This window comes from Necator americanus, chromosome II (genome assembly GCF_031761385.1).
Source record: "Necator americanus strain Aroian chromosome II, whole genome shotgun sequence".
Lineage (NCBI taxonomy): Eukaryota > Metazoa > Nematoda > Chromadorea > Rhabditida > Ancylostomatidae > Necator > Necator americanus.
Genome location: NC_087372.1, coordinates 38,517,491 through 38,545,210, shown reverse-complemented (window position 1 = coordinate 38,545,210; position 27,720 = coordinate 38,517,491). Strand labels below are relative to the sequence as shown.

General features: G+C 35.9%; 1 protein-coding gene across 1 annotated transcript; it reads right to left on the bottom strand.

Annotated features, from left to right (window-relative positions):
• Positions 1-5,258: 5,258 nt before the first annotated feature.
• Positions 5,259-16,740, bottom strand: RB195_020752 (uncharacterized protein; the record flags this gene model as incomplete). Its single annotated transcript, XM_064189198.1, has 17 exons — positions 5,259-5,394; positions 6,829-6,911; positions 7,809-7,884; positions 7,948-8,122; positions 8,534-8,666; positions 8,815-8,886; positions 9,673-9,960; positions 10,050-10,207; positions 10,398-10,526; positions 11,897-12,040; positions 12,114-12,222; positions 12,286-12,441; positions 12,509-12,586; positions 12,641-12,756; positions 13,280-13,361; positions 14,378-14,451; positions 16,695-16,740. 17 exons carry the CDS (start codon positions 16,738-16,740, stop codon positions 5,259-5,261), a joined length of 2,055 nt encoding a protein of 684 aa, XP_064045079.1.
• Positions 16,741-27,720: the final 10,980 nt, after the last annotated feature.

Below are 27,720 nucleotides of genomic sequence, written 5' to 3'. Positions count from 1 at the left end.
GATGGTTGCAAACGTCGGCGGTGTGGTGTGGTGCACTTGGTGACGATTGCAGATGGGCGGAGCAGCGACAGACAGCATTTCTGCACTTCTTCCACATCGTCTCCTCGCCGCCTATTCACTTCCGAATCATTAATTTACCACAGAAATAGGAAATGCGAGAAAATAGTAGGAAAATCCAACCAAGACCAACACAATGTTGTAGCCATAACGGCCAGAACGTAGGATTTAGAGCAACAGCAGGATGTCAAATAGCTTTGACATGGGTATTTCCATAGCAACCACGTCGGTGTCATTTATTTGCTAAAACTTCTCGATAGAATGCTTTAATCATCAAAGGATTAGAATATTTTCTTATAAGAAAAATCGTTCACCGAATGGTATACGGTAACAGTTAATCACTTCTTAGAGGAATTATGTATAAGGGCCTAAATAGTAAATCGATGACAATTTCCTCTAGTGAAATTGTCACAAAAAAAGATTCTATTCAGAACACAAATCTAAATCCTTATAATCCCTACTTGTAGAAAAAACCTCTAGAAAATTTAGACATAAAATTCCTCAAAATTTTCTTTCCCTCACTGGCATTACTACCTGCTTCCTTTTAGGGAAAAAAAATTCGGTTTTTTTCTCTCTAAGGTACCACCTCGTACAAGGGTAATTCTGCCAGAAATTCTATTCGTTGTTATGCTCAAATTTTACCCGTTGTTAACCGCTCCTATCGAGGGAAAAAATATTGAAAAACAATTTCTCGCCCCATATGGAGACGTCAAAAATGTAGTATGCATACGGATTTATTGAGATGACGATATGAGGAATATAATTCATTGAAGGAAAAGAAAAAACTAGAAAAATTCACTACTGAAGTGAAATAAGTGAGTTTCGTGTGGAAACGTGGATGCTTGCTGAAAAATCCATAAAAATTAAATATAGCGTAGGGCTTCATCGTCAAGGGTATGCAGTTAATTATTCATTTATTATGTGCTTAGTCATATGCGTGTGTACATGAACAGAGTACACGAGAAAAAAAATAATAAAAAATAGACATAATAAAAAATGGGTGGTACATGTATATGTTACTCAATACAAGCTAAAAAAAATTAATTATGACTAGTTTTATCGGGTTCTTCAGTGAAAAAAACGGTTTCAGTGTCTCTGTTTGATTCAACTATTCATTCTATTATTAATTTATTAATTTATTAATTTATTAATTTATTAATTCATTTTTTATTTATTTATTTTTTATTTATTTATTTATTTATTTATTTATCTATTTATTTATTTACTTATTCACATACTCGATAATTCATATACTTTCAAATTTATTCATTTATTAGCTTACTGGTTTGTTTAGACCTTTATTCTCTTATATGTTATTTTTTTTAATATATTCATAATATTTTTGCTTTATTTTTTCATTTTTTCTCATTTATTCAATTTATGAACACATTATTTCATCCATTCTCTAATCTACTCATTTATTTCTTAACTTCCATTCTTTTTTATTCATTCACTAATTCACTCATTCATTCACTCTTCTATTCATTCGTCAATTCATTCGCCAATTCATTCATTCATTCATTCATTCTTCCATCCATTCATGCGCTTCCCGAGTACATGAGATAAAATCGTCTTTGAGAAACAGGAAATTCGAAGAAAATCCCCGTATATCTTACTGAGAGGAGAGGAGCGGTAGTCTCAATTTTCCCTCAACTCTCCCTCCACTATTTTTATGGTACACATTTAAAGCTCAGAGGATCAAATTGTTAGGAACGGAGCTTACGGAGTGAATAATGTGACAGCCAGAAGGGGCCAGGTTACGACTGACACCGGCTGAGTCAATTTCGCTTAGGTTCCAATCCACACACACACTAATAAATACGTGGTCTGAGTCTCACCGTCGCTCCCACTACAAATTCGGATCTATGCGCCTACCCGGGAGATTGCCGTCGTCGACCAATGATGTTATTCACGTAATCAGGTGAAACAATTATGTCTGGACTCGGAGAGAAGTCGGAAAAGGGGAAATTCTTGAGGTTCAGAGTGACAATGGACTCTTTTCCCACTACCAGATTAGATAAACGGCAAAATTTCTGAAAAGGTTTATGGGAATAGTCTCCACAAATCCAGGAAATGAAGCCGTTAGAGGAGTTTCGGAGAGGACTCAGTTCAGCTAAGCTATTGGTAGATCACATCACATTAGGGCACCAGAGGTGAAGTGAATCCCATCATTCGTGCGAGTGTAAAGAGTTGTATCGTTAAATAAACACAGAAGAGAACTTTGAGCGCTACTGTTGCTTCTTCTTGGTTCATGGATACGTGGGAATTTTCCTGCGGTTTTGTCGTCATGCTTGGGAACTTCGTCACCGACAGTCAACAACTAACTAGTAAAAAGATCTCAACAACGCAATTTTTCCCGCAAACAGCCGTTAAAGTCGGGATTCAACCAGGAATTCACGGTAATCCTTAGAAAATTCGCTAACCTAAACATAAAATTTTGCACGCCTTAGGACGCACAAATGCGTAAAATTCTTGGAAAGTCAAAAAAAAAATCTGAGTTAACTGCACACGATACTTGCAGAAATGTAAAACAAATATTAATTTTGTTTCCCTTCTATTTTTATCACAGTATTCTCAAACAATGCAATAAAGAAATGTAAAGCTGATATTTTTACCTCATTTTCATTTTTCTACGAAAGCGTAGCTAGAATACGGTACGTAAAGAATAGGAGCATACGGGAAAAGAACAAAGAAAAACCACACAAAGGAATTATTTCGTGGCAGCCATAAAACTTACCGTACCAGAAGGGCATAACCAGGTAACTAGGTGCAACTATATTTCTCAGGATTTTTCCTTGAAAAATCATTTCTTGGAGATTTTCGCAAAAATCGACGTAATACCGAGAAGTCAATATGTCGACTTGCAGCAATTACTGTCATCTTATCCATCAAATCGTCAATAAACATATTTTTCACCGACATCAGACAAGAACTTTGTTGTCATGTGGATAATACACCCAAGAGAAAAAGGGGAAAAAAACTGAGCCGAAAAAACTGAAATTTTGGAGAAAAAATACTGTACTCTTCTAATTTAATCTCTTTATTTATCCAAGTCCAAGCTGCATATTTTTTAACCTTTAGCGTTTGAGTCCAGGCGAAAAAAAACCGGCATATTTAATGAATCATGGATAAGCGTAAAAATTTCATGAGTTCTGGAGTTTTCTTCAACTTAGTCGTAATTTTGCTTCTAGTACAGTATAGCGTCGCAGATTTCTACCATCTACTTTATGTTACTTTTAGAGTTAAGAATTCTGAATGAAATAAGGAAATAAGAAGGTACGGGGATTTGTGTTTTCATGTGAGAATTTCCAGAAGATTCCTATAATTTCTTAAAAAAATGTATTTTAATCTGGAATCTTCCCTTCAGTTAAGCTTTCGAAACACTATGAGTTTCTAAGGATCCCATGGAAACGCTGAGTGAAGATTTCAACATAAATTTATGGAGGACTAGCAACCAGTGACAGTATCCTTAATTGGATTTTTCAGCAACCAAAATCCTAATCAAATTCTGTAATATAAACACGAAGATGACAATTCTAGGATTTTAAAAAATTTTCAGTCTTTTTTCCCTAAAGATTTCTTATTTATTTATACTTTTTAAAAAAATAGAAGAGGAAATTATAAACACACCTTCTCTATCTTATGGTATTTATCGAACGAGTGACTAAGTTCAAATGGTGTAAATTGTAAACAAGTTTAAAATCCATTTCAAAATGTAAATTGTAAACACAGGATATCCATCAAACGAGTGATAAGATTGAAATGCACATCTATTTCAGGAAAATCTAATTCAGTATAGTGTCGCAAGTTCGTAGTCATCCATAAATTTATGTTGAAATTTTCCCTGAACGTTTCCATGAGATCCTTGGAAAATCCTCAGAAAAGTTCTAAACATTTCCCCCGAGAATATCTGTGTGATATCATGAGTGATAAGAATCAAGTAGTGATAGGGGTAGTATTTGTTTTTTTTAGGAAAATCCAATTCAGGATACTGTCACAGGTTTACTGGTCCTCCTGGTAAATTTATTTTAAAGGATTCGTCACTCAACGTTTTCATGGAACCTTAGAAAATCCATTGAAAATTACTCGGTTCATCACATAAGTAAACATCCAAAAAATTAATCACTCTCTCAGGATTGGAGCATCTCAAAGTTGGAGTAATTGATTGAGTAATTTCCTATTTTTCGGATTTGCCAGTTTTTATAGAAAAATTATTTTTTATTAAACTATTTTTATATTTAATTACAGTGGTTTTCGGTTTTTTTTTTCGGATTGGAACATCTCAAGATATTGAAATAAATAACTGTGCTTTCCTATTTTTCTCTTCCGGACCAGCACAACACAGCGCGTGACTGTTAGTGCATGGCCGAGGCGCGATTGTACTATTAGCGATACGAAAAGTTTTCCGAAAATATTCCCGACGACCGAACTTTCCTCCGGAAACATTTATGTATGGAAATCCACAATCGCTCAACAAACCACCACCATGCATTTGTATTTCCTATAGTCAACTAGAAGTTTTGTGTGGAGCAACAACAACGGCGGGGGGGAAAAAAACGCGGTAAAATAAAAGCGGCGGTTGGTCGCGTTTCCGAAAACTGCCGGTTGCCCTAAAATGTCTCTATGTGTGTACTATTACAAAGAGCGTAAGCATTTTCGGGAAGCCAGGAAACCACTCAAAAACTGGACCACATCGTGCCAATTCAAAAACCGTTGAAGCCCATTTACGAAGTGGTTCTAGAAGTAGTATGTTGGTACGAATTCGTACAGCTATACACACGCACACATAATCAATACGTATTTTTATTGATCGTATAGAAAAAAATTCGTTGCTAATTAAAAATTCAACCCAATAAATTGAGCACATTTCACGGAGCAGTCGAATAGGAAATAGGATTTTCTTTCTTTTTTCCTTTGTTTCTACATACAAATATGTAACTGCTAATCCCATTCCCAGCTGCTAATCGTAAACAACATGACGATGGAAAACATATGATTGCAATACAATGAAGCATTTCCGGATTAATTTTCAATAGTTTAATTTTAAAAGTTTGTTCCGTAAAAGTTCAGGAAATCGAAGAACACAGAATCGAAGAAGATCATCAATACCACCAGGAGAGTATCACATTGTTTCACAGAACAACAAGAAAATCATCAAGATGAGATGATCCGAGGTTTATGGGGAAATGAAGCTATGGAATTTATAAGAAAGCAACGATGATGAGAAAGGTAGAAAGGAAAATAAATTTGAGTGGAGGTGATGATCCTCCTCCGGTCAGATCCGCTTCCGCCCACTCCTTTTGTCGTGCGATAAGCTCCTTCTCCTCATCGGTTATCCTGAAGAAAATTGTTTACTTATTTATTTATTTATTTATTTATTTATTACACTCAAAGGCTTGCCCAGAGTAAGAGGCAAGGAAGGGCGAAGAAAGCATTTCAAATTTTTCAACAAAATTTTCAAAAAAATAAATACTTTAGAGCAATTATTTTGAGAAAAACATCAGTTGGATATATTGGGATACAATTATTGTTCTACTGCAGGTAACATTTTTTCATGGGAAACGAAGGAAAATTTAGGAAGGATTTTGTGTATAGAGGTACATAGAAGATCTGGAATTTCAGAGGACGAAGACTTCGGAAAAAGAAACCGAAGAATAATTGTAGGATCCTAGAACTGTAGGCAGAAAAATATAAGATACAAGAGGAGAAAGAGATTCCTTATTCTGTGTTTTCAATGTCCCGATGGAAAAATGAGCATCAAAAAACGACCTTATGAATCTCAGGAACTTTTTGGAGATTTTTTAACGGAACTACTCCGTATATATCTTTTAATTTTCTACAAAATCCAAAAATTGGGCTTTTAAAACAACGACTACATGTGTCCGATTCAAAATTTGAATTTTAAAAAGTTTTATTTGTTCAAGAATGTAAACGAATAAACATTAACGGGCTATGAATATTCGAGGAAATGAATTGGGTGAGTGAAAAGGTGAGATGGGATGATGGGTAACAAAAATTAAGCTAGATATTTCAAATGGAGTGCGAATCTCGAAGAAGTTCCAGCATTTTTGTACCCTGAGTCACCGCACGGCTACATTTTCTTTCGGTTTCCGATTTTCGATTATTACTTTCACCTACATGCATAGCCGGAACCGCGTCAAAGTGATCCTACGGAATTTTTTTATGTGATGTATTATGCTATAAATCTACTACATAACTATGTACAGGATTTTTTTTTGTGCTGAACTTCTAATTTCTTAAAGAACTTTAATTTTTAATTTTCAAACTTCTAATTTTTTAAAGGATTTCTAATTTTAAAAGTCTCATAAATAGTAAAGTACGATTTGGACTCTTACATTCAGTAATTAGCTTTGTTTTCATATTTTGCTTGTTGTACATTGTTTTAATGATTTTGTTTAAATTTTGTTTTGTTAGTATTGGATTTCCTCCCCTACTGAGAAGCCTCAATGAAGGCTAATCCAAAAATGGATCGTCTAGATAGATGCGAAACTATCCATATTTCAATTTTATCCTCTATCTTATTTATTTTGACTTTTTTCAATAGAACATACTATTTTTTTCTGGAAATTTTCTCCAAGGTTACTTTCAAAAAATCATTTGGACACAAATTAAAGTTGAATTTCTGTACTGAAGGCAAAATTAAACAAAAAGAAAGAAAATAACTGACAACAATCTCTTGATGTGTACTTTTTTTCCCGAAAAGCTTTAAATAATCACCATGTGGGGGCATAGGTAGAGAATAGTAAATACCTTATCGTTGGCACAAGAGCAGTTGCCATGTCGGACGGCTCATCCTTATCCAAAAATACGGTTGGCATATTCGGTGGAGCTGGCTGAAAAAAAAAACAGATCCGGTACTATAACTTGAGTCAAATTTACCTCAGTACAGATAGAAGGATTTTGTTATATGGTAGAACAAAGATCAGGCAACAGCAATATATGCATATAAAAATGTACCGTAATCGTAGGATTCCTAATATGGATCGGCACAATTCAAAATAGTGGTAAATTCAGAAAAAAAAGCCTCTACAAAAGAACTCGAGAATTTAATTATACTTCTCTAAATGTAAAAAAAAGTTGTTCCTCGAGTCATCTCCTCACTAACTGACTGAACAGTTCAAACGTATATAGACGCCATTTATTCATTTTTTATCTAGCTTTTATTATTATTTTTTTCTTTTAACGTCTGCTACCGTAATGTAATGAGTTGCATCGTTGGAGGGACCAGATCATACAACGACGATTCGCTCGTCTTTTTCTGGATTATCTGGAGATCTGAGCTCGTGTTCGTACTCAGCGAGTAGCGAATAACCAGTATCTTTTCATGGAAAGATCCCAACATATTCAATTTTGCGATACGATACCCCTCCAGCTATGGAGATGACCAGAAAGGAATGTGAGGTTCTTAGCAAAATTCACCGTCGAAGTAGTAAATTTATAGAATCTATTTCCTAGATTATGGAGAGGAGGGTGATTCCGTCCATTTCTTTCTGATTTCCGTAAAAAATAGCCTGGAAGATACGGCTTCGAGCGGTCCGGCGCGCTCAATTCTACAAAGAGTTCGATTGGAGCGCGCAAGCCGTGTGCACGCGCCGCATCTTCCGGGCCGTTTTATCTGCGTAGTTAGCGGAAATCCACATTATAATTGTTCGTCAGAGGTCGAGCAACTAAATGACCAGTTTCTGGAGTAAAGATGTCTACTATCGATTTTTTTCTTTGAAACCATTTACCTTAGGCGGATCGATCCTCTGAATCTGTTCTGTGGAGGGTGTTTTCGGTCTTGAAGATGATTCTGGCTTACGTACACTAAATAGATGGTTCCTTGATTTTTGTTATATAGTGACTACTTCCAGGAGGTCAGCAGCTCACCCTGAGATCTGTGCCTGAGCAAGAAGGCTGTCCTTATTGCAGAGATCACCCTGACAAAGGCAATAGTTGATCATTCCGTCGCCGGCGGTAGAACATCCTGATTTCGCTTCCGAGGAATCAGTGAGAGAGGCGAGTGATTCCCGATCGGCACATCGTTTCTCCATTGTGAAAGAGCCTCAAAATACTACACCTGAGGGTATGAGGGTATTTAGGAGATTTGAAACAAATAAATAAATAAAAATATTGTAAAAATATTAGTAAGACTCAGAATAATTCGTATACTTCAGCCATTAAGGCAGAGAAATCCAGAAGAATTCCTGGATGCAATAGGAAAAAGCTTTGCAATAAAAATTCAGTAATTACATAGCAGTATATTATTTTAGTATTTAGTAGGAGTATAGTATAGTAAAAATAAAATAATAATAAAAAATAGAGGCTTATATAGAAGTGAAAATTAGATATTTGAATTTATTGAACTGAATTTGATTGAATTGAATTAAAATTTAATTCTAATTTGTTAAATTAGAATTAAATTAGAATTAGAGTTAGAATCACTTGAATTAGACGTTCTATTACAGTAACCTACCGTCATCATTCTGAGTTTGCTTCGTAAGACAGTACTCCTCCTGAGCCGAACATAACGCTGGAGCGGTTGAGGAACAATCCGCCGTGGGATCTGTTATTCCCGATTCCACACATGCGGAACACCTTAGCAAACGCTACAAAAATGTTAATTAGAGTTCTTCATTTGTTCCAGGAATAAGATAGAAACTTTAAACATTTTCATTTTTTATTTTTGGATTTTTTTTTGCAGAAAATAAACACTTCTGACAATTGCAATAAAAATTATTTGATTAACATAGTTACCTGATTAGATTGGACTGCTTGAATTGGTGGTGGTAATGCGTTCGGATTTGGTCTCACGAGTTCTTCTCGGATCTGAAATGAGCGTCATCCAATCTTAAGTACTTTAATCCTACTTTTTCTTTAGAAGAAAAACTCCAAAAGCGATGTTTTCTCTAATAAATTCGCAGGATTTGTTTGAATAGAAATTTTAATTCGAAGATAAGTGGTGTGAGTAAACCATATTTATTTACGTAATGGTTACTGATCTTAGTATTCTGAATTTGGAAAAAAAACTAACGTTCTAGTGATTGGGACTCTTCTCCTTTTCAAAAACATAAACTGCTCTATTTTTGTGGTTTTTTTTTTCAAAATAACTTCTAAAAAGCTGAGACAGCGGTTGCCACAGAAACGCCATAATTTTCCCAACAGCTTGAATAAACCTCTATTAAACCTATCCTTATTAGTTCTTCTAATACTACGAAAAAGAGAAGTGATCTAAGAAGAGATGGGACCCTAATAATATAGAGGAGATTTGATCAAAGGGCTCTTTCAATCAGTGGTTCATCGCAATAACCGATGGGAATATTTGGAGGACGTAAATGACAGCAAGTACGGAAATGAGCAAGAGATATTGATGGACATTTTTTTCTAACCTATTTTTCGATTTCTTTTTTTCTTTTTTCTTCTGTTTTCAATTTTTATTTTTTTTTTCTATTTTTTTTATTTTTTTTCTATTTTTATACCACAATAAAATGAAAAAATTGGATTAATGTGGTGTAAATTAGATAGTAAGACGTAAATGGAACAAAGTTAATGTTTTTTTTTTAGAATTTTTGCAGTGTTACTAAAACTATTACTAACATTAAGAAGTGAACTTACTCCCAGCGGTTCGCTTCCCTTTCCGTTATCTTCCTCGTGGAAATGCGGAGAGCTGTGCGTTTTTTCCTGGCTGTGATCCTCTGGCTTTCTAATCTCCGTAGGGACTTCTTCAATACGTGGTGGTGAAGGTGGTAGGGGCGCAATGATGCTACGTGGTGGTTCAGGCGGCGGTGCCGGTGGAGATCCAGAAGATTTCGCTTGTAGCGCAGGATTTGACGGAATCGGTGCGTGTTCCGACTGTTCTCTTCCTATTTGTGGAGACAATTCTTCGGGGAAATCCTTTGAAATCTAAAATCCATAAAATTCAACCCTGTAAATGCCAGAGATAATAGGGTTATAAAATTTTCCTATGCCTCAGGGTCTCATCAGGGTCTCACCTGAAGGGAAATAGGGCTGAAATTACATTCATCTGTACGACAGGTACAGTAACGAACTCGTCCATCGTTTGATTCATCGCAGGAGTCCATGGTGGCCGAGGGGAATTCTGCTTGAACCGCTTGCCATGAAACGCACATCTTTTCGATGGCGTTTTGACCTTAACACAAATAATTTTTATTTTTCCATTCTTTTCTCCTAGAATAATAAAAGAAGATAAAAAAATTCTCTTAAAATTGGAAAAAAAACAGAATTTTCTCAGAATAAAAAAAAAATTTAAAAAAAACTAAAAAAAGAAAATACACATTAAAAACGCGTAGGGACTTCTCGAAAAATTCCTAATCTCCTACCTGGACTAGCAATAATTTGTCTCGTAAAGCAAACGGCATCGGATTCCTGGCAACGTGTGACGGTTTGCCTCTCGCAGTCCGCATCCAACGTACGAAGACCCGATTGTCCACATTGAGCGCATTTCAACTCTAAAATCGATCGATTGAATATCCACAATAGCTGAATCGTCGTAATGCTATGTAAACTTTTCCATTTTACTGGTTTCAAGCGTTCTGTTTACACTAAAATCAGCGCTAAACTGGTTTTCAACCTCCGACCTCATCGAAAGTATTAAAAATAGCCGTTCATCGGACATATGCACGTGCGTTTGTGTGCGAAGAAAAAATTTAGACAAAATTTTTATGGTTTCCCTACGGGTTGACTTCACTTTTTTTTTACAACACTTTTTCTTTTCGCTTTGTTCCTTTGTTTTCAATTTTAAGTAACGGAAATTTTTTTGTTCTGAATCAGACAAAATGTGTTTTTTTCTTCTTTTTTTGTACATCATTAGCATGGATAATTAAATAGATGAAATTATAAACGATTAAATAAATAAATAAATAAACTAATTAATGGCGGTGGTGTGGAATGTATGATTGCGACCCCTTAGTCCTTTTCTCCGTAATTTACACAAAATTCTGCTAATATCTGGTCCCTTCTTTCTTTTTTCTTTCCTTAAATGCGAGAAAAAACCGGCCTACATTCAAAAAACAATCCCTAAAACCATCCACACAAAAATTTTTCTGAAGCATTGCTTTAGTCGACCACAGGCGTATGCAAGTTTTCTGTCGAGACTCCGTGAAGAGGCTTATACTTGTAAAAAAAATGCAGTAAAATCGAAATTAATAGAAATTTGCAGAAAAATTAGATTGATTAGGTGATTGGATTGATACATAGATGTGCGGCACTGATCAACGAACCCGATTCATTCGATGGATGTTAATAGGAATAATTATTTATATATTTATTTATTTTATTTATTCATTTGAAGATGAACAATTTTTTTGTGTGACTGATACGTCTCTTACAATTCTCTTTGTCGGGGACTGAATTATGAGTACGAATTCCATTGTCAAAATTGAGAATCGGGTGAAAAGGGTGTCCTAAGATTTATGGAAGTGAAAACATTCAAAGTAGAATATTTCTGATGTAAAGGAACCTCATGTTGCACCGCGGAACCGCGTCGCGACCTTTCGAATCCCATCTGTTTTACTGTTCTTTTACTGCTATATTTTACCCACTAATTCCGTTACATATCTCCTGCTCTTCGGATCGCAAACGAAATCCCAAATGAAATGGGCGTGGTGGTCTCGCGGCGCTACATTAATGATTTTTTACAAGTGATCGTTCAGAAAAAGTTCTACTATTTTGACGTACTGATTGAGGTTGTAAAAATCAACCGTAAAACTTAAGAGGACATCAGTATCCCATCTACTCAGAGCTCTTGTCATCCAGCAACGTTCCGTTTGATAAATTTCGTGAATCCATAAAATTGGGTACAGAAATAAGTGGGCAAAACCTGTAGGCATCCTAGCAGCTTTGGGAGCATTAGAAGAACCGGAAGAGGGCTGAACGGCCACAGCATGACGATTCATTCCGATGCTACCAACGAATTGGGCTTGTCCAGCTTGTGCGGGTGACAATTTGAAGAAATCCATGTTTTCTGGAACTTGCAAGTCTTGAGAAATGAAGTTCAAACAAAATCAGGGAACATACGAGTCTCTCACGAGACTTACCTGGTGGCGGTACCGGCGGTTCAACCGCAGTTAATCCGGCGTCGGTCACTTTTTCTCGTATTGGTAGCTGTGCTCGCCTGATATCCGTTTCAGTTACATGAGTTTTCGCCTGGAACTGGAACTCTTAGGAGTTGAGGGACCTTAACAACGAAGCAGCTCCTGGTTAACTGACCCTCGGATCATTTATAGGGATAATTGGCGGCAGAGGAACCTGGGGTGCACCGAAGCCAACCTTTGCCGAATTCGGGTGCGGTATCGCTAACGGCGCTGGCCCTGATGGGATTGACGAGGTCACGGCTGGATCATCTCCAAACAATTCCGGATGTTTCTAGAGCAAATTTCTGGATAGAATTTTCTGGAAAATATTCGGCAAAAGTAAAGGATGGGATGGTAACCTCTTCGAATGCTATGAATTGATCAGCGATTGGTGGTTTGTTACAGAGATTTTGATTACGGCATAGGCAGTACGCTACCTGGAATAGGGTAAATGATTCAGGGAAGATGCCCTGGGGGGAATAGGTGCATACCTCTTCACCCTGAACATCCACCAGATCACATTCTTCATCGATCGGATAGCCTTTATTGGGGAATGTATGGTAGTGATCCTGTTCCGATATGCATTCTTTCATCACAGTGAAAGTGTCTGGAATTAAAATCTTCACTTCCAGATCATTGGAGGACTGAATTAGTTCTGTAACTGATAGCTCTAAGTTTAAATAATTGGAAGATCGAAGAAAGTGTTTGATTCCTAGAAAATTTCCCAAATAAATTGGAAGTTGTACTCGTTAGAAACGTTGGCTATTTGAAAAATTCCATTTTCTGGACAACTATTCGCGATGTCCAGAAATTGAAAAGAAATAATTCACTCAAAATCATCGTGTATATCAAATAAGTTCTTCTGTTCTCATCTCTACTTTAACGCAGGAAAATCAGGAAGGTGAAGTTTTTCTCGGAGAAAACTCCTTAAGAATTCTCTATCATAAAAAGTTTTGGCGACTATGGTGTGTAGCATCCTACACTGCTCTCCAGGAAAATATCAAGGGGACTTCTATGTCAGATTTTTTTCCTCTAACTTTCATGTAAATTTTATTCGAAAAAGTTTGTTTGTGACGTAAAGCAGAGGAAATAACTTTTCCGAATGTTTTGAAGAAAAAAAAATGACTCACTGTTAGCTGCACGATGCCTTGTTGTTCGACAATAGATTGTTTCATCAGTTGGAAACCTTGAAGCATAACTCTGGCAATCGTACTGAAAGAAAAAATATTTTTTGAAATTTTGGAATTTGCTGCGAATTTTACATGCGAAGTTGAGAATCACAAATAGTATTCTCCGATGAAAATCAATTCCTAGTAGAAATGAACCTTGGGGATTCTTGCCTACATCATCTTACTAAAATTAGTTAATATTTCAAATTTTTCCCCCTGGAATGGAAGGCATGGAGAGGTCTGTTACAAAAATTGATTCTATGTATAGAAAAGTTACAAAAGAGAAAAATTATTGTTGTAGAAATTACAGAAAAATTATTAAGAAAACATATTTTTCAGCGACGCATCGTTTCTGACACAGTAAAATCTACAATTATTTGGATAACAGTACCTACGGCTAGCATTTCTGAAAAAATATGTAAGCATCAGAAGAAAGTGCAGACGTCATTTTTTAAATGATATTGATGAGAAAAAGAAAAACCATGTAATCTTATAAGAAAGAAAATGATGACTGAGTGAAAAAAAGCAATTGGAACATGCAACCTCGCTGGACCTCAAAACTAAATGAATGCTGAGGAAACTAACTGAAAAGAAAGTTGCTGGCCAATTTTTTTTGCAGGATGGAATTTGTTCTCATTAATTTTTCTTTTGCGGTTGTTCGGGACTACTGGAGTCCTAGATTTTATTGATTTCCTAGACGAAAATTCCTGACTTTGATAGTTTGGACCTCACAAAATACTATGGATCGATGATATTCCTACTAGAATTTTCTCGAATACGATGATTATTTCTGGAATGGTTCTAGCGAATGTTGTTTTTTATTGTTCAGTAAGAAGTGAGGAAAATATTCAATGGTCTGTTTTCTTTCCGTTAATCTTCCAGCCTACTTGAGGAAAACGATTTAAACGAATTCCTAAGCAGACAGATGCAAGTCTCTTTATGAGGAGGATGCATGCTACTCATATGAATTTTCGTTTTTCTTGCATTTTCAGATTTAAAAATCATTCCAAGTGACACGTTTAGTCCTCATTGTTCATTTCAAAATCTAAAAATTCATACCTGAAATTGCGTTGCACATTCTCCGAACTCATCAAGGTTACTGTCTCCACAAATGTAGCACGATAACGAATACACTGGAAGTAATAATGTAGCATTTATGGGAAGTTGCCCGAAAAAAAACTCATTTTTTTCCGTGAATTTCCAGTTATTTTCAGGTTTTTCGTGACGGAGAACCTCTCCGAATGTTTGCTTACATTTCACTCTGCGGTCAATTGCCCGTGGTGGTAACCTCACACTTCACACTTTTGTTTATTCTTCCGCCGTCAGGTGATAACCTTGACCTGCTCGTTTAACAACCGTGTGTGTTTCATAGCGACAATCAGTAGTGGTAGCGCGCTGCGCATGAGTTCCGTGGATTCCCCCGCCCTGGCCACCGCCGCCGCCGCAACGCAAGAAATGAGGGATAGCATGCGGAAAGTTTCGGGGCGAAATCGGCTACTGGCGCATTTTGATGGTGAATAGCCAGCCAGTCGGACGAGGATCGTTCGTGGACGCGCGGAGGAAACGAGGTGGACAGAGGATTGACCTGCAATTCATCCGCAAACCACAATAGCCAGCCTAGGATCGTTCACTTTCGACTTCGTTCTAATTCCCCTGAAAATCGAGACCGAAGACTCGATTGCTGCGAACCATTCACGTCAAGTGGACGGGAAAACTATCCGCATTTCCAGAAACGCTATGCAAGAGAACTAAGGAGAAATTAGTTCATTAGGATAGCAAACGGTGTCCGACAGTCATAAAAGGGAAATCACTTTTCGAATCTCCGGTAAGGGAAAAAATTCCTAAGTATCCAATGGCCTCCGAATCCCCAGAAGCCACTCGATACACTAGGGAAATTTTTCCCTAGTGAACTTACAGAGCAAATATAAAAACTAGGATAAGAAAGTCATAAAAAACACTGTAAATCCCAACTACATACTTTGTTCTGCAGAGAAAAAAATAATTTGTTAAAGTTAATAAAAGGAAACCCTAACTTATAAGGAAGTTACACTTTCTTTCAGTTGCTTCTTCCCTAGAAATTTGCAACAGGGACTTCTCATTTTCTTATTTGTTTTCTTACCTAGACAACTGGACTTCTATTATTTTCAAAAAACCGTGTGAAATTTTTTGGCAAAAACCCCCACCGAACTTACTCTGAAATTATCGGCTTAAAATTTTTGTAAGTGTAGTAATTTTAAACAATTTTTTTTTGAAAAAGAAGTATGCACAGTTACGATGCTATGAGGAAATTCTTCCCCTTATATTTGATTTTCTAAATTTTCACCGAAAAAAAAAACACCTCTAGAACATTAGCAATTTCTTTCATGGAAAAAAATGAGAAAAAAATCTCGCTCGCATTTTTTTTGCTTTTTTTGGATACCGGGTTTTTTCTAAAAAATTTCCTACAGATCTTTTCTCCTTGGTATGAACTGAAAATTCTGTTATTAAAAAGAATTTGTTCTCAGAAAATCACAGAAGGTTAGAGATGATAAAAACTTCAATTTTAATCTTCTTTATCCCTGAGGGTACCAGGAATACATGCAGATGAAATAAAAAGAAAGGACTGAAATGAATTATTACTTTTATCATCTTTTCTTCTACCTTTTTGTCAGCCTCTCTTTTTCATTCCTCAGTATCAGGAGCTACCACCATAGCTGTCACTTTTTGGTCCTCATTGTGCAGAGAGAAGCATCAATGGATGGAGTTAAATGAACCGATGAATAGAAAATTTCACATATGGGACCCTAATTTTTCTTCTGAGTATCAAAGTCTCTTCCACAGTTCGTTCCCACTCAATCAAAATTTCGGAATGACCTCTGGAATTCCAAGCGAATGTGTGGTCTTGAAAACACTGGGATTCCGATCTCAATTAACATTCTTTTGATCGAATAAAAAAAACCAAGAATGACCCAGGAGTCGAATGACTCGACGTTGAGGTGATAATTATCATTCGATGGATCGGTTTTATGCATATCCGACACATTCGCAAGTGTTGACCTGAGTGAAGCAATTCTCAGTGCTGTTCCAATTTGTTCGCTGGATTAGTTTCAATGCGCAACTTGTAAATTTTTTCCCCTCTGTTTGCAAACGAGTGCGTGTGACCTGAATCCAGGCCGTCATGCTTCGTGTCTACGAGCCAGAAAGCGAGCGAGCGAGCGACTCAGCGACCCAGCGAAGCCCACCGAACCTCGTGAAGACATCGCCAAACGTCAATCAGAAGATCATATGTATCATGAAATTTTCAAAGAGACGTCTGAAGTTTTTTCTCGACGTCAGACGATCATATGTATCATGAAATTTTCAAAGAGACGTCAAAAAAATTTTCCCAACCGCTCACCTGATACGGGAAACAATGAGAGGATTATTATCCATCGATCATGCATCTGTTGTGACCTAAAAGTGGGATGGATTTGAAACAATTCGGAATTTTTTCGAAAACAAAAACTTCAACGATAAATTGAACGAAATTTTAAACGATGCTAGGAACGGTTCAAATAAAACGGATAAAATAGTCTTATGGATAGGAGGATATGTAGGAAAAATAGTAAGGAAAAAAAAAATAACATCACCGATTGAGATGTATATTGAGACGTGAGAGGAATCTGCGGGGATTCCGAAGACTATACATAAATACTATATAATATGTGTAAACATAAATAAAAAATAAATAATATAAATTTATAAATACTATATAAAAACTTGATGGATTCAGTTCAAGACCAAAAAATTGGTGCAAAAGGTAAATTGTTGGAATCTCTTATCGGGGCTACCCTAGTGGAATTCTCCAAAAATTTCTCCAAAAAAAATACGAGTGAATTCGTATTCTCCAATTCTCCAAAAAATGGAATTCTCCAAAAAAAAAATACGAGTTGGGGCTGTTTAGGAAATATTTTTCCACCAATTTTCAAGTGAGTCTGGAGTGAGTTTGGAGTCTGAGTCCTGACACGAGCTGCTAGAGGAGGTCCAGTGAGTACGTGATCACCTCATCATCACATTTTATGAACTCCTACAACTCCGCCTGCGACATAAAGTAAAGTGTGAACTGGTGAACCGGTGGCGAGTGACCAAATTGAGTAAAATCTAGTTTGAGGAGGCGAAAAACTAGAGGTATGACCATTGGAAACTCGATTCCAAGGGTTCATGAGCTAATAAATCAAGGAGATGGAAGTAATAAATTTTTGGAATGGTCATTTTTCACAGAGTAAAAATACAAGAGTAGTTTTTTCATAGCTATTTTACAATTTTTTACATCATAAATTAAACATAAAATATACACATGCATTATATTAATTCATACATGATATTCTTAGTAGTTAAATTCCACTTCGTAGTAATTTCCTAGAAAAGGAGAAATCTTCGTGGAGTATTCTATAAAAAAAAGTCGAGAAAGCAGGAAAAATCGGACTCGGAGGGAAAGAAAACGGGAAAGAGGTGATGGTGCGCGTAAGACCGTAAAACCGTCTACGAACATCCGTGATTCGGGGGCGGTGGGCGATTCCATTCCATAGCCGAGGGAAAACCCAACCGTTCGAGGAAATGGAAAAAGGAAAAAAGTAAATCCGCGTGGCGTGAAGAATCCATAATATGAATAGCATTCGAACGCTGCAGCAGTGTGGAGCGCGGCTGTGCGCGCATGAATGCGCACCGGAGGCCACCACCGGTCCTCCTGGTAGTGTGGGGGGCGGCCTCGTTGTCCCTCGTTGAACGCCGGGCAGATTCTCACTCGGTGAATCTCGAAGTGACTCTTCAAAAACCACGTTTGCGGCAGTTCAACGTTATTTTCAGAGGTTTTAGACTCATTGAAAACTCAAAAAGGGGGAAAAATTGAAATTGATTCTGATGAATACTTATTTCCTGTTAAATAAAGGAGCCTTCGCTTTTTTTTTCTATTTTTATTTTTAAATTGATTTTCTTGAGCTGTAGCCAAGATTGGTATTGATCGTCTTTATTAAACAACGACCAACGTTTCGGCGATAATAATATTTTTATTTTATTTATTTTTTCCTTTTTTCCTTTTTTCTTTTTTCGAAACCGGCAGAGCAATTCGTTAACAATTTTGTATATGGTGGATTTATTAAGATCCAATCAAAACGAGGACCTAAGGTGATAGGGTGAGCTGGAAAAGAGTCAGAAGAATTAAACCTAAAGTTTAATATAAGCAGCTCCTAAGAGAAAAATAAATAAATAAAAATAAATAGACGAAGTCAAACAGGAATAATTTAAACGGAGATCTAATCAACATCTCAGAAAAAATGTAAATAAATGAACTCAAACTTCATTCTTCGTGAGGCTGAAACAATCAGAAAAACGTTCTCAAACGGCTCCAATTTGCTGCTTTTTCCTTGATCCTTGAATTTTTTCTTCCACATTTTTTTTATGAGATGGAAAAAACCAGAACGATAACTTCTTATTACTTTTTTGAGGACGAAAAATAAAAACAGATTCTTGAGGTTGTATATTCATGCACTTAGTCCCAGTAATGTTATATTGACAATAAGCGCTCGCTAGGCTATCTGGTACAACTAAAAACTAGGACATTATTGTGAATATGTGGATGATATTCAGGTTCTTTTTCCGATAGAATCAGAAAAAAAGCGACAAAGCTCCAGCAAGTGGTGCAGAGACGCCTGTATGAAACCTGTCTTCGATCTGATGTGGTTCTGGGGAAAGGAATTCTGGAAGAAAACGGATATTTTCTATTTTAATTTCTTGCGAAATGTACATATTTTCTAATTTCATTTCTTGCAAAATATACGAGACACAAAAATTTTACTTTTTCAAACTCCAAGTTCAATAAGTTAAATAAGTTTAATGGGTTCAAATTTAATAAAAAGGTGTTATATACGAAAATATTATATCCTCATTAAGGTCATGATCTACGCAGTATTAAAATAGCTTGCTCAGATCAAAAATGGTCGTTATCAGGTAAAAAATTAACACATTTACCTGCAGCGGTAAGATTTTCCCTAATGATCCACTGATTCATCGGAAATAGGAAATACGTTAACATTCGTAGGGTTACAAGGTGAGTTGATAGAAATGCAAGTCGCGCAGGATCACTCGGGTCTGCTTCAAAGTGGACATATAATCGAACAATTTGAGCGTGCTTCCGTGAATTTTTTTTTGTTTTTTCTTTGTCCAGAAATCTATGGCGAAAATTTGTGGATTCTTCTTAAATATCAAATTCTGGAACCTTGCTCTGCGTTTTTTTTTTGTTTTTAAATTTTAGATCATAGATCATTTTTATGGCTACATTACTCGCATTAATTCTTACTTAGTAAACTCTGATGAAGAGCATTGATTAAGGGAAAAACTATTATTTTATCAAACAGCTCTTTTTTTAGTTTAATTAAAAAACTGTTATTTTCCTTGCACGTTCTTTTTGCAGTACATATCTGTTGTAGAGATTACGCTCCAGAAAACACTGGAGACTTACGGCATCTTACTTGAAGTTCCTTAAGAATTCATCTCTAGGATATTTAAAAAAATACTTCTTTCATTTCTTCTCTGAAGAATTTTCCATCAAAAAACACATAAATAGATATTTTTTTTTACCCTAAACCAGTAATTTTCAGTGAAGGTGAGGTTTTTTTTATTATTTGTTAATCGCGAAAGTTTCGAGAATGATAGTGGCCCATCTGCAAAATTTTCTTCAGCCCTATAGCACGATGATACAAGAATTTCAGGGATGAAATCGATTGTAATTTGGATTTCAATCCTCCGGATCATAAAACCTTCGGAGCCTCAGTTTTTTCTAGGACTTTTAACTGCTTTTTTTTTGTAATTTTACTTTGACTGACCACTTTTTTGTGATTGATTGAGAGGAGATTTTGAACGTATTACATGTTTCATCTCTTTTATCACATATTTTATTAGGATATTTACTCAAAAGTTCCAAATCGATGTTCTTCTCCATCCAAGAATTTCTCTGATTTCAGTTCGTATTCGATGAAATTGTAAGAGATTTGCTAACGCTGCCTGATTTTTCTGTTTATTTCTTTAATAATCTCTGCTTTACGTTGTTGTTTCCAAGTGATTTTCGTGAAAAATTCTTTTTAGAAGCTAGTGATCGCCATATATGTAGCTAAAAACTTGATTATTACATAACAGTAGTATTTGGGGAAAAAAGGACACAATTTCTCGTTGGTAACGAATTAACGGATTAACAGACTGGAGGATTATCGGACAACGACGAATTTTCCTCGAATGTATCGAGGATTAACGAGTGGACGTTTAATTTTTCAAAATTAACTTTTTGAATTTTTACGTATGCAGGGACCTAATTTTTCCGTCAATTTTCAATGATGCAGAAAACCGATAATCCATACATTAGCCCTAGAGTATAGTTTTGTATGGAATCTCATGTGTAGTGGACAATTTCCTGCCCTACTTACAATTTTCGCCCTACTTTCAACGTAACACCGTTCTTCATTCTTATTGTAGTGTGGTAAGTGTGGCCTCTTGTTTTTCTTCCGTAAATGACACTTCTTTTATGGGAGGAGGGAATTGTACGAGTGCCGCCATATATCGTTGACTCAAAATCTTACACACAGCGAAAGTTTTGGAGGGAATCGCTTTCTGCAGGAAAAAAGAGGAGGAAAAAAGCAAATTGAAACCCTTTCAAGAAAAAAAGGAGGAATAAACTATGTAAGGGACCGAGAACGGTGACTACAAAAGATTTAATTGACTCAAAAAACGTATTGAATTTCAGGAAAACGACGTGTCTCCATCGCTGGAATGAAACGGAATGAACGACGGATTTGTGTTACTTATGCGGTGCATAAAAGACGCAACGCACCTCACTACACACGCAACGCACCTCACTACACACGCAACGCAATCCACCTGCGATGCGTCAATGGGTTTCCCTACAATTCGTAATCGTTGAGGTTTTTGATTTAATTCGTGTGAGCTGTATACAATGACTTGCGGGGGTCAGCCGATGAGTCAAGTGATCAGTGTATTTAACCTCCCAGACAGGTCTGGCACCAATTTATTGGCCCCGGACGGATGAAATGCTTGGCTTGCACCAGCGGGGTTTCGAACCATACATACACAGACCGCGTGACCACAACGTATCTCTAACCGACTGCGCCACACCCGCCATCCAAAACAAATAATTGGACTAAAAATATTTGTAATTAATAGCGGACAAAGAGAATATGTCCCTTAATAAATAAAAATTAAATTAATAAATAATTAATAAATAATATTAAATATAGTCAAATCAAATTCATAGAGAAAAAAAACAACTCTAATCCAAATATGGACCACACGGTCCCATGTAGGCAAAAAAAGTGTCGTCCACATGTGGGCGACACTTTTTTTGCCGCCAACATGTTAAGGGACGAAAGTTGAAGAGATATAATTGCTGAATAAAAATCCTGAATGAAAGTATTCGTGGAAAAATATGAAAAAACTGAATTTTTTGTAGAATTTTCATGTGGAAGAAGCAGAGGAGCATGGTCACATCGTGAAAAAAGTCATAAAGGCGAAAGCAGTCCACATCGATTCCGCTCATCTGCTATGATTTACGAGAGCTTCTATAATGACTCTGAAAAAAAAGAAAGAAAAGAAAAGTGCACATTAAATGATCCGACCCTATTGACAAGAAAAATTATCCCTTCGTTGACGTTGACGTTGGAAATGGAAAAGGATTCTGTAATTATCAAATGTGTCTCGTGTTCTCGGATCGCTCAGCTTTGGGAGGGGATTTTCGATTGTGATCGTGAATAGTGAGGCAATCGATGGAGGATTTCAGGATTTTTTGTAATCTCAAAAAGAAGTAGGTGAAATTTTACCACTACGGAATAATTATGTTCACTTCTACTGACACTATTTCTATTGCATGAGTTACTTTATTTTACTTTACCTCAATGTATTGTATGAGTTACCTAATTTTGTAAAATGAGTGGTCCTAAGCTTAGTTTATTTGCTACGGTCTCATACATATATGTAGCTATGTTTTTTCTCTGTCTTTCTCTCCTTTTTTATTCCTCTTCTTCCCTTTCTCTCTAATCTTATTTCTATTTTTTCTTGCAGGATTTCTTTTTTTTTTGTGTAACGTACGTAGAATGACGGAGAGACATGAACTATCGGAACAAAAACTAAGCCACCAAAGCGTATTATTAAATTAAAAAATATTAAAGAAAATAAATAGAAAATATGAACGTAGGAGTATATTAAGGGAAAGATGTCAAAATGATAAACAAAGATCGTGAAACACATTAACTGTTCCCTAGAAATTTAATTTTTTTTTAGAAGAGATCAAAAACCGTCAATATATCGCGTATGAGGGGAATTTTGAGTGCTACTCTTTAGTATTTCACTCAATATCCGGGTAGCTTGTATTGCAGTAAGTGCGCCTATCACAAAATTTCATCAATTTTTTTTTTCGCTCCAGGTTTCGCTGACAGTAAGTTGAGTGCCAATTTTTCAACATGGTCCTGACTCAGGCAAATGCGTATAATTTTTTTTTTTGGGGGGGGAGGGTGCACCATTAGTGAATTTGAATAAATAAATAAACAAATAAATAAATAAATAACTAGGAAATTCCTGGTTGTAATGGTTCCTTGAGAGAGTGGTTATGGGGAGGGTATGGTTATATATCTATGCTATATCTATGAATATCACGAGAAATAAATATTTAATCCATTTTTTCTGCAAGGATTTTGCCAGTGTTTTTAGTATAGAGGAAGGACAATTTTTTTTTCAAATTAACACTTCTTATTTTTATTTAGCCGATGCATTTCTACGACATTTGATGAAAAACGTTCAATCTTTCAAAAAACTCAAGGTCGGGGCAAAAACCAAGAAAATATAATTGAAATACTTTTCTCTGAGAAAATTTACTTGCTCTGAAAATATGAATTTCGAATAGGCCTAAGTGAACACTATAGTAGATTTTTTCAGAAGAATTAAAAATTCCAGAGTACAGAGTATTTTCCTAATTTAAATTTCGTAAAATATCTGAAGATTGGAGGTAAAATGGAGCATTGAGGAAAGATCCTTTTGTAGATCTAAAAATATTTCAATACGTAGAGATTTTTCTAGTTAAAATAGAATTATGTAGGTAGTGTGGCAACATCTGGGGCTTCTCTATTAGTTCGTCCTCTTATTTTTTTTTTGAGCAGGCATTAATGTATACGGTAGCCGGTTGTTTAAAGACAGTATTTACTGGAGAAAAAAAAAGGATTTTCTCAATAAGTTGATTAAGAACACATCCCCAGTCTAATCATTTTTTAGTAGAAAACAATATTTAAAAAAAATCACTTTTAAATAAATAACAAATAACATCTCAATAAAGCTTCGGGCACTAGAGTCTAGCTGATGCTGATTTTCCTCACTTGACATAATCCTTAGAGTCCAGGACACCTGACAAAACACAGACAGTTGCCACTGGCAATTGTAGTTTTTCTCTCATAATTTTTTTTCAAAATCCATTCTTTATTTATTTATTCGTTAATTACATTCAAAAGTGTTCCAGATTTTGTTTTGAAATCTTTGAATCTCTGCTTTGAAGTTCCACCACTCCTCATGCTTTGAAGGACCAGTCTTGTTGTGTAAAATTCAAGCGAAATTCTAGTGAGCTCTAATCCATCTTTTTTTTTGTTTTATGGCACACCTGCAAATGTTTTCAATAAATACGTGAATAAATAAAATCTACTACATTTGACTCACATTTCCTTTCAAGGAGACAATTATTACAAAAAATTAGAGTTGCGCATCTTTGTAAAATGCTTTTTTTTTGAAATTTCACTAAAAATGTTACTGGACAGAAAAATAGAGCAGTGTGTTCCATTTATGTATAAATAAAATAAAATAGTAGAAAAAATAAAAAAGGTATTACCCGCACAGTTTTTAGATTTAGATTATTGTAACTATTATTTAGATGTATGAATCTTATTCTCTTGCAAGACTACCGTAAAGCATCGATTGAACCACCAACATTTTTTTCTCAAAATTCAAACCCCCAGGCTATGATTATGGAGATCAAGGAGGTTTTCGTGGAGATCAATGATCGCTCAAACACCTCAACGGTGTCAGCGTCGAGTCAAAGCGAGCGAGATTTCTTCTCGAGGTTCCACAATAACATCATTAACATCCATTTAATCAGTGGTAGGTAGCGTTCTTCACAAGTAACGTTAATGAATCCCGGAGTGAAATCTCTTTTCCTCAACCTCCTGGGTTTCCCCCCCACCTTCTTTCTTGATTACATACATTTAATCTTCGTACGATGTCCATACTGTAACTGAATTCTGTTTAATCGTACGATTTTTTTTTCATTTCTCGGATTTTAATCCTAAAAAAAATTTCTCAGTTACTCTTATTTTTTCATTCTCTGTCATTGAATTATTCCACAACCAAAATAACCTCTATTGCCGCTCTGTACTTTATGTGTAGTATGTGTTTTCTCTAGTGTCGGATAGCTTATATGTATGTATTTATTTATTTTAGCCCATCCATGAAATAATAGCTAATAGATAGGCGTGCCGGTGTTGTCAACAAGTGAATATTAATCCTAGAAAGGAGGAAATATACGAGAAAGAGAAAATAGTCAACATTTCACGATCTCTATTCATTTCTCTGGACCTACATATTCCTACTCCTTACAGGGATTAATTAACGGAATCCCGCCATTTTTAAGTTTTTAAGTTCAGTGGTATTTTAAAACATTTAATTTCGAACGTACTTAGTTTTCAAGTTTATTTTCCTCGTCTCTGAGTTTTTTTTTGTAGTTATGTTTAAAAAATGGGCAGGAAAACTAGCTAATTTCCTCTCTTAAACGAAACAAATCCGGTTGAACGTTCCTAAAAATCATAACCAGATTGAGAAGAGGATTTTTCAAAGGATTTCTCATGGAATCCAGGAGAAAACTATGATCCTTAGCGATTAGATGGGCATTTAAAACTTCTAATCAATATCGAATCAGATTAGATCATGTCGGCTGAAGTGATTTGTGCGAAGCTGGATTTATCCGGGTTAACGTTATTGAAAATGTAAAAAGTAGAACCAACCCTCTACAGATTTCGAAAGAAAAAAAAAACATTTTTTCTGGAATTTTAGAAAAGTAATTAAAACAACTTGGTAGAGCATAGTAGGGATAATGTATGGATCGATCGTTTCTCTGACCATCACGTTACGTCTGGTGTTACCAGTCCGTAAAATCTTTAAAACGTAAAGAAAAACATAATGACTTCACGTAATGACTCGTTAGAAGACCTTAAGAACGTTAAAAAAACCTAATGACGTGAAAGTCTGGTGGTATCCAGAATCGCTGGAAAGTATAGGACCTCTCAAGCACATCGATGCTCTAACTCTGGTTTAAAATTTGCGCATACTCTTCTGTAAAAGGAATTTTAAGAAATGCTTTAATCTTGGTTTAAAATTTTTTCATACTCTTCTGAAAAAGAATTCCCAGGAATCTCAGTGTCCCCACAGGGATTTCTGAGGCTAAAATCCTCAACCAAAAGGTATGTAATTTAGAGTATTACGGAGTGCGGAAATGAGGTAGATAATGTTGTTCACGGAGGCAATTGTTAGTGACCCATCGTGGTCGGCCGGGTGGAAAAAAAACAACTGGCCATCCAGTTTGTTGGCGGCGGCGCAGTGGATGTGGGGGGACGTCGAGCGGATGGGGAGGGGATCATTTTGACCGGCGCAACGCAACAATCCACCTACAAAGTGGGATTAGACCGAGCCACAAATCGGCGTTGGTGGGCAGGAAGTGGAACTATTCGTATCCGACGACTTTATCCGTATTTTATGCTCTATTCATCGATGACAGTTTTGAGGATTTACGAGCGGATCGGATGATTTTGGAAGTCAACATTCACGCGCAAAGGTTGGGACTACGGGGGGACCTTTTGAGCTTTTTTTTTCCTACGAGGCAACTGAAAAATCATTCTGTATGCATTTTTTCCAGAAATATTTTCAATGATAATAACGAAAGTAAATAGTAAAAAGTAAATGGTAAATAGTAAAAAGTAAATAGTAAGTAATAGTAATAAACGTAAATAATAAATGACGATAAGGAAAGCTACAAAACCAATTTTCCTTGCAAAATGTGCTTGTAAAGCTAGAAAACTTTTTTTTTCTCCAACTCACATCACCCAGGATTTCTCTGAGATTTTCAGCGACTCATAAGAATCCATAATACAAAAACATCCGCTCTTTCGTATCCATTCACTAAACTACAAACTTAAAGCTATGAAACCTAAACATCAAATTGTACTGAGAACTATACCGTTATTATTGAAAAAAAAAAACTTCGAGGTACAATTTGTCCCGTTTTAATTTCTGCCTAAACTTTTTTTAAAAAAACCCATGTTAAAAATGGCAAAAAGAAAATTAACCTCAATTAAAACTAGGTCATTCCGAGGAATTATTACCGCGTGGATTCATAATTAGTGCTGTGAGATCAACGACCTTCACCTGGTACAGTGCTAAGAGATCCCGCCGTTTTTTTTCTCCGTTGGTTCGAAATAGCCAAAGGCCGAAATAGCCAAAATTTTTATTTATTCAGTGCAAATACATTGGTAAGAAAATTTCCTGGTAGGATAAGAAAAAATTTACTCGATAGATCTTTGGAACGGGCGCATGGAAGCCACTGCTGGAGCCAGACATACAGCTTTCATGAGATCTTAATTGTGCCAGACTTGAAGGCGAATGCATCGCAGGCGGAAGGTTTAATGTCAGGCTCTTTATCCTTTTTAGCAACAACTTACTAATTATTATGTTTATTAATTAGTTGTATGTACTTCACTTATTTGTTTTAATTTGTATATTTATTTAATTCAAATATAGGTTTCGCAAAAAAAGGAAAAGTCCATTGTCATTTTGTTCAATTAATTTTTTCTTCAACGCTTGACACTCTTCAGCTTTTTTTTCTACACTTTTAACAGAGGATTGTGATTTGTGTCGCTCAGTAGCTCATCTCAAAAAATCTCGGATGAGTCTCGTGACGAGCCGAAATTTTAATATTGAGGAGGATCGTCTACGATGCTAATGTAATTGGACTTTTTATTTTTCTTTCGGAATATTTATCACAAATATTACTCCCTGAAAGGGTTAATAAAGTCTAGTAATTAAGTAATTTTCCGTTGATGAGCCTGAAGCTCAGGATAAGTAAATAGAAATTTTACGAATCGGTAAATAATAGTGTGAACATACGGAGGAGGTGTCTCGTCTGCGAAACTCACCAATAAATTTTTCAGTACACATTTGGCACTTGGCCAGGTAGTAGTAGTTCGTTTTCCTGGTTTGAATTCAATTTTAGGTATCTTCAAATCATCTTTAGGAAGACAGCTTCGTTTTGGAAATCTTTCTTCCTTTTTTTCTCTTTCTTTGTTCTTCTTTCCTTT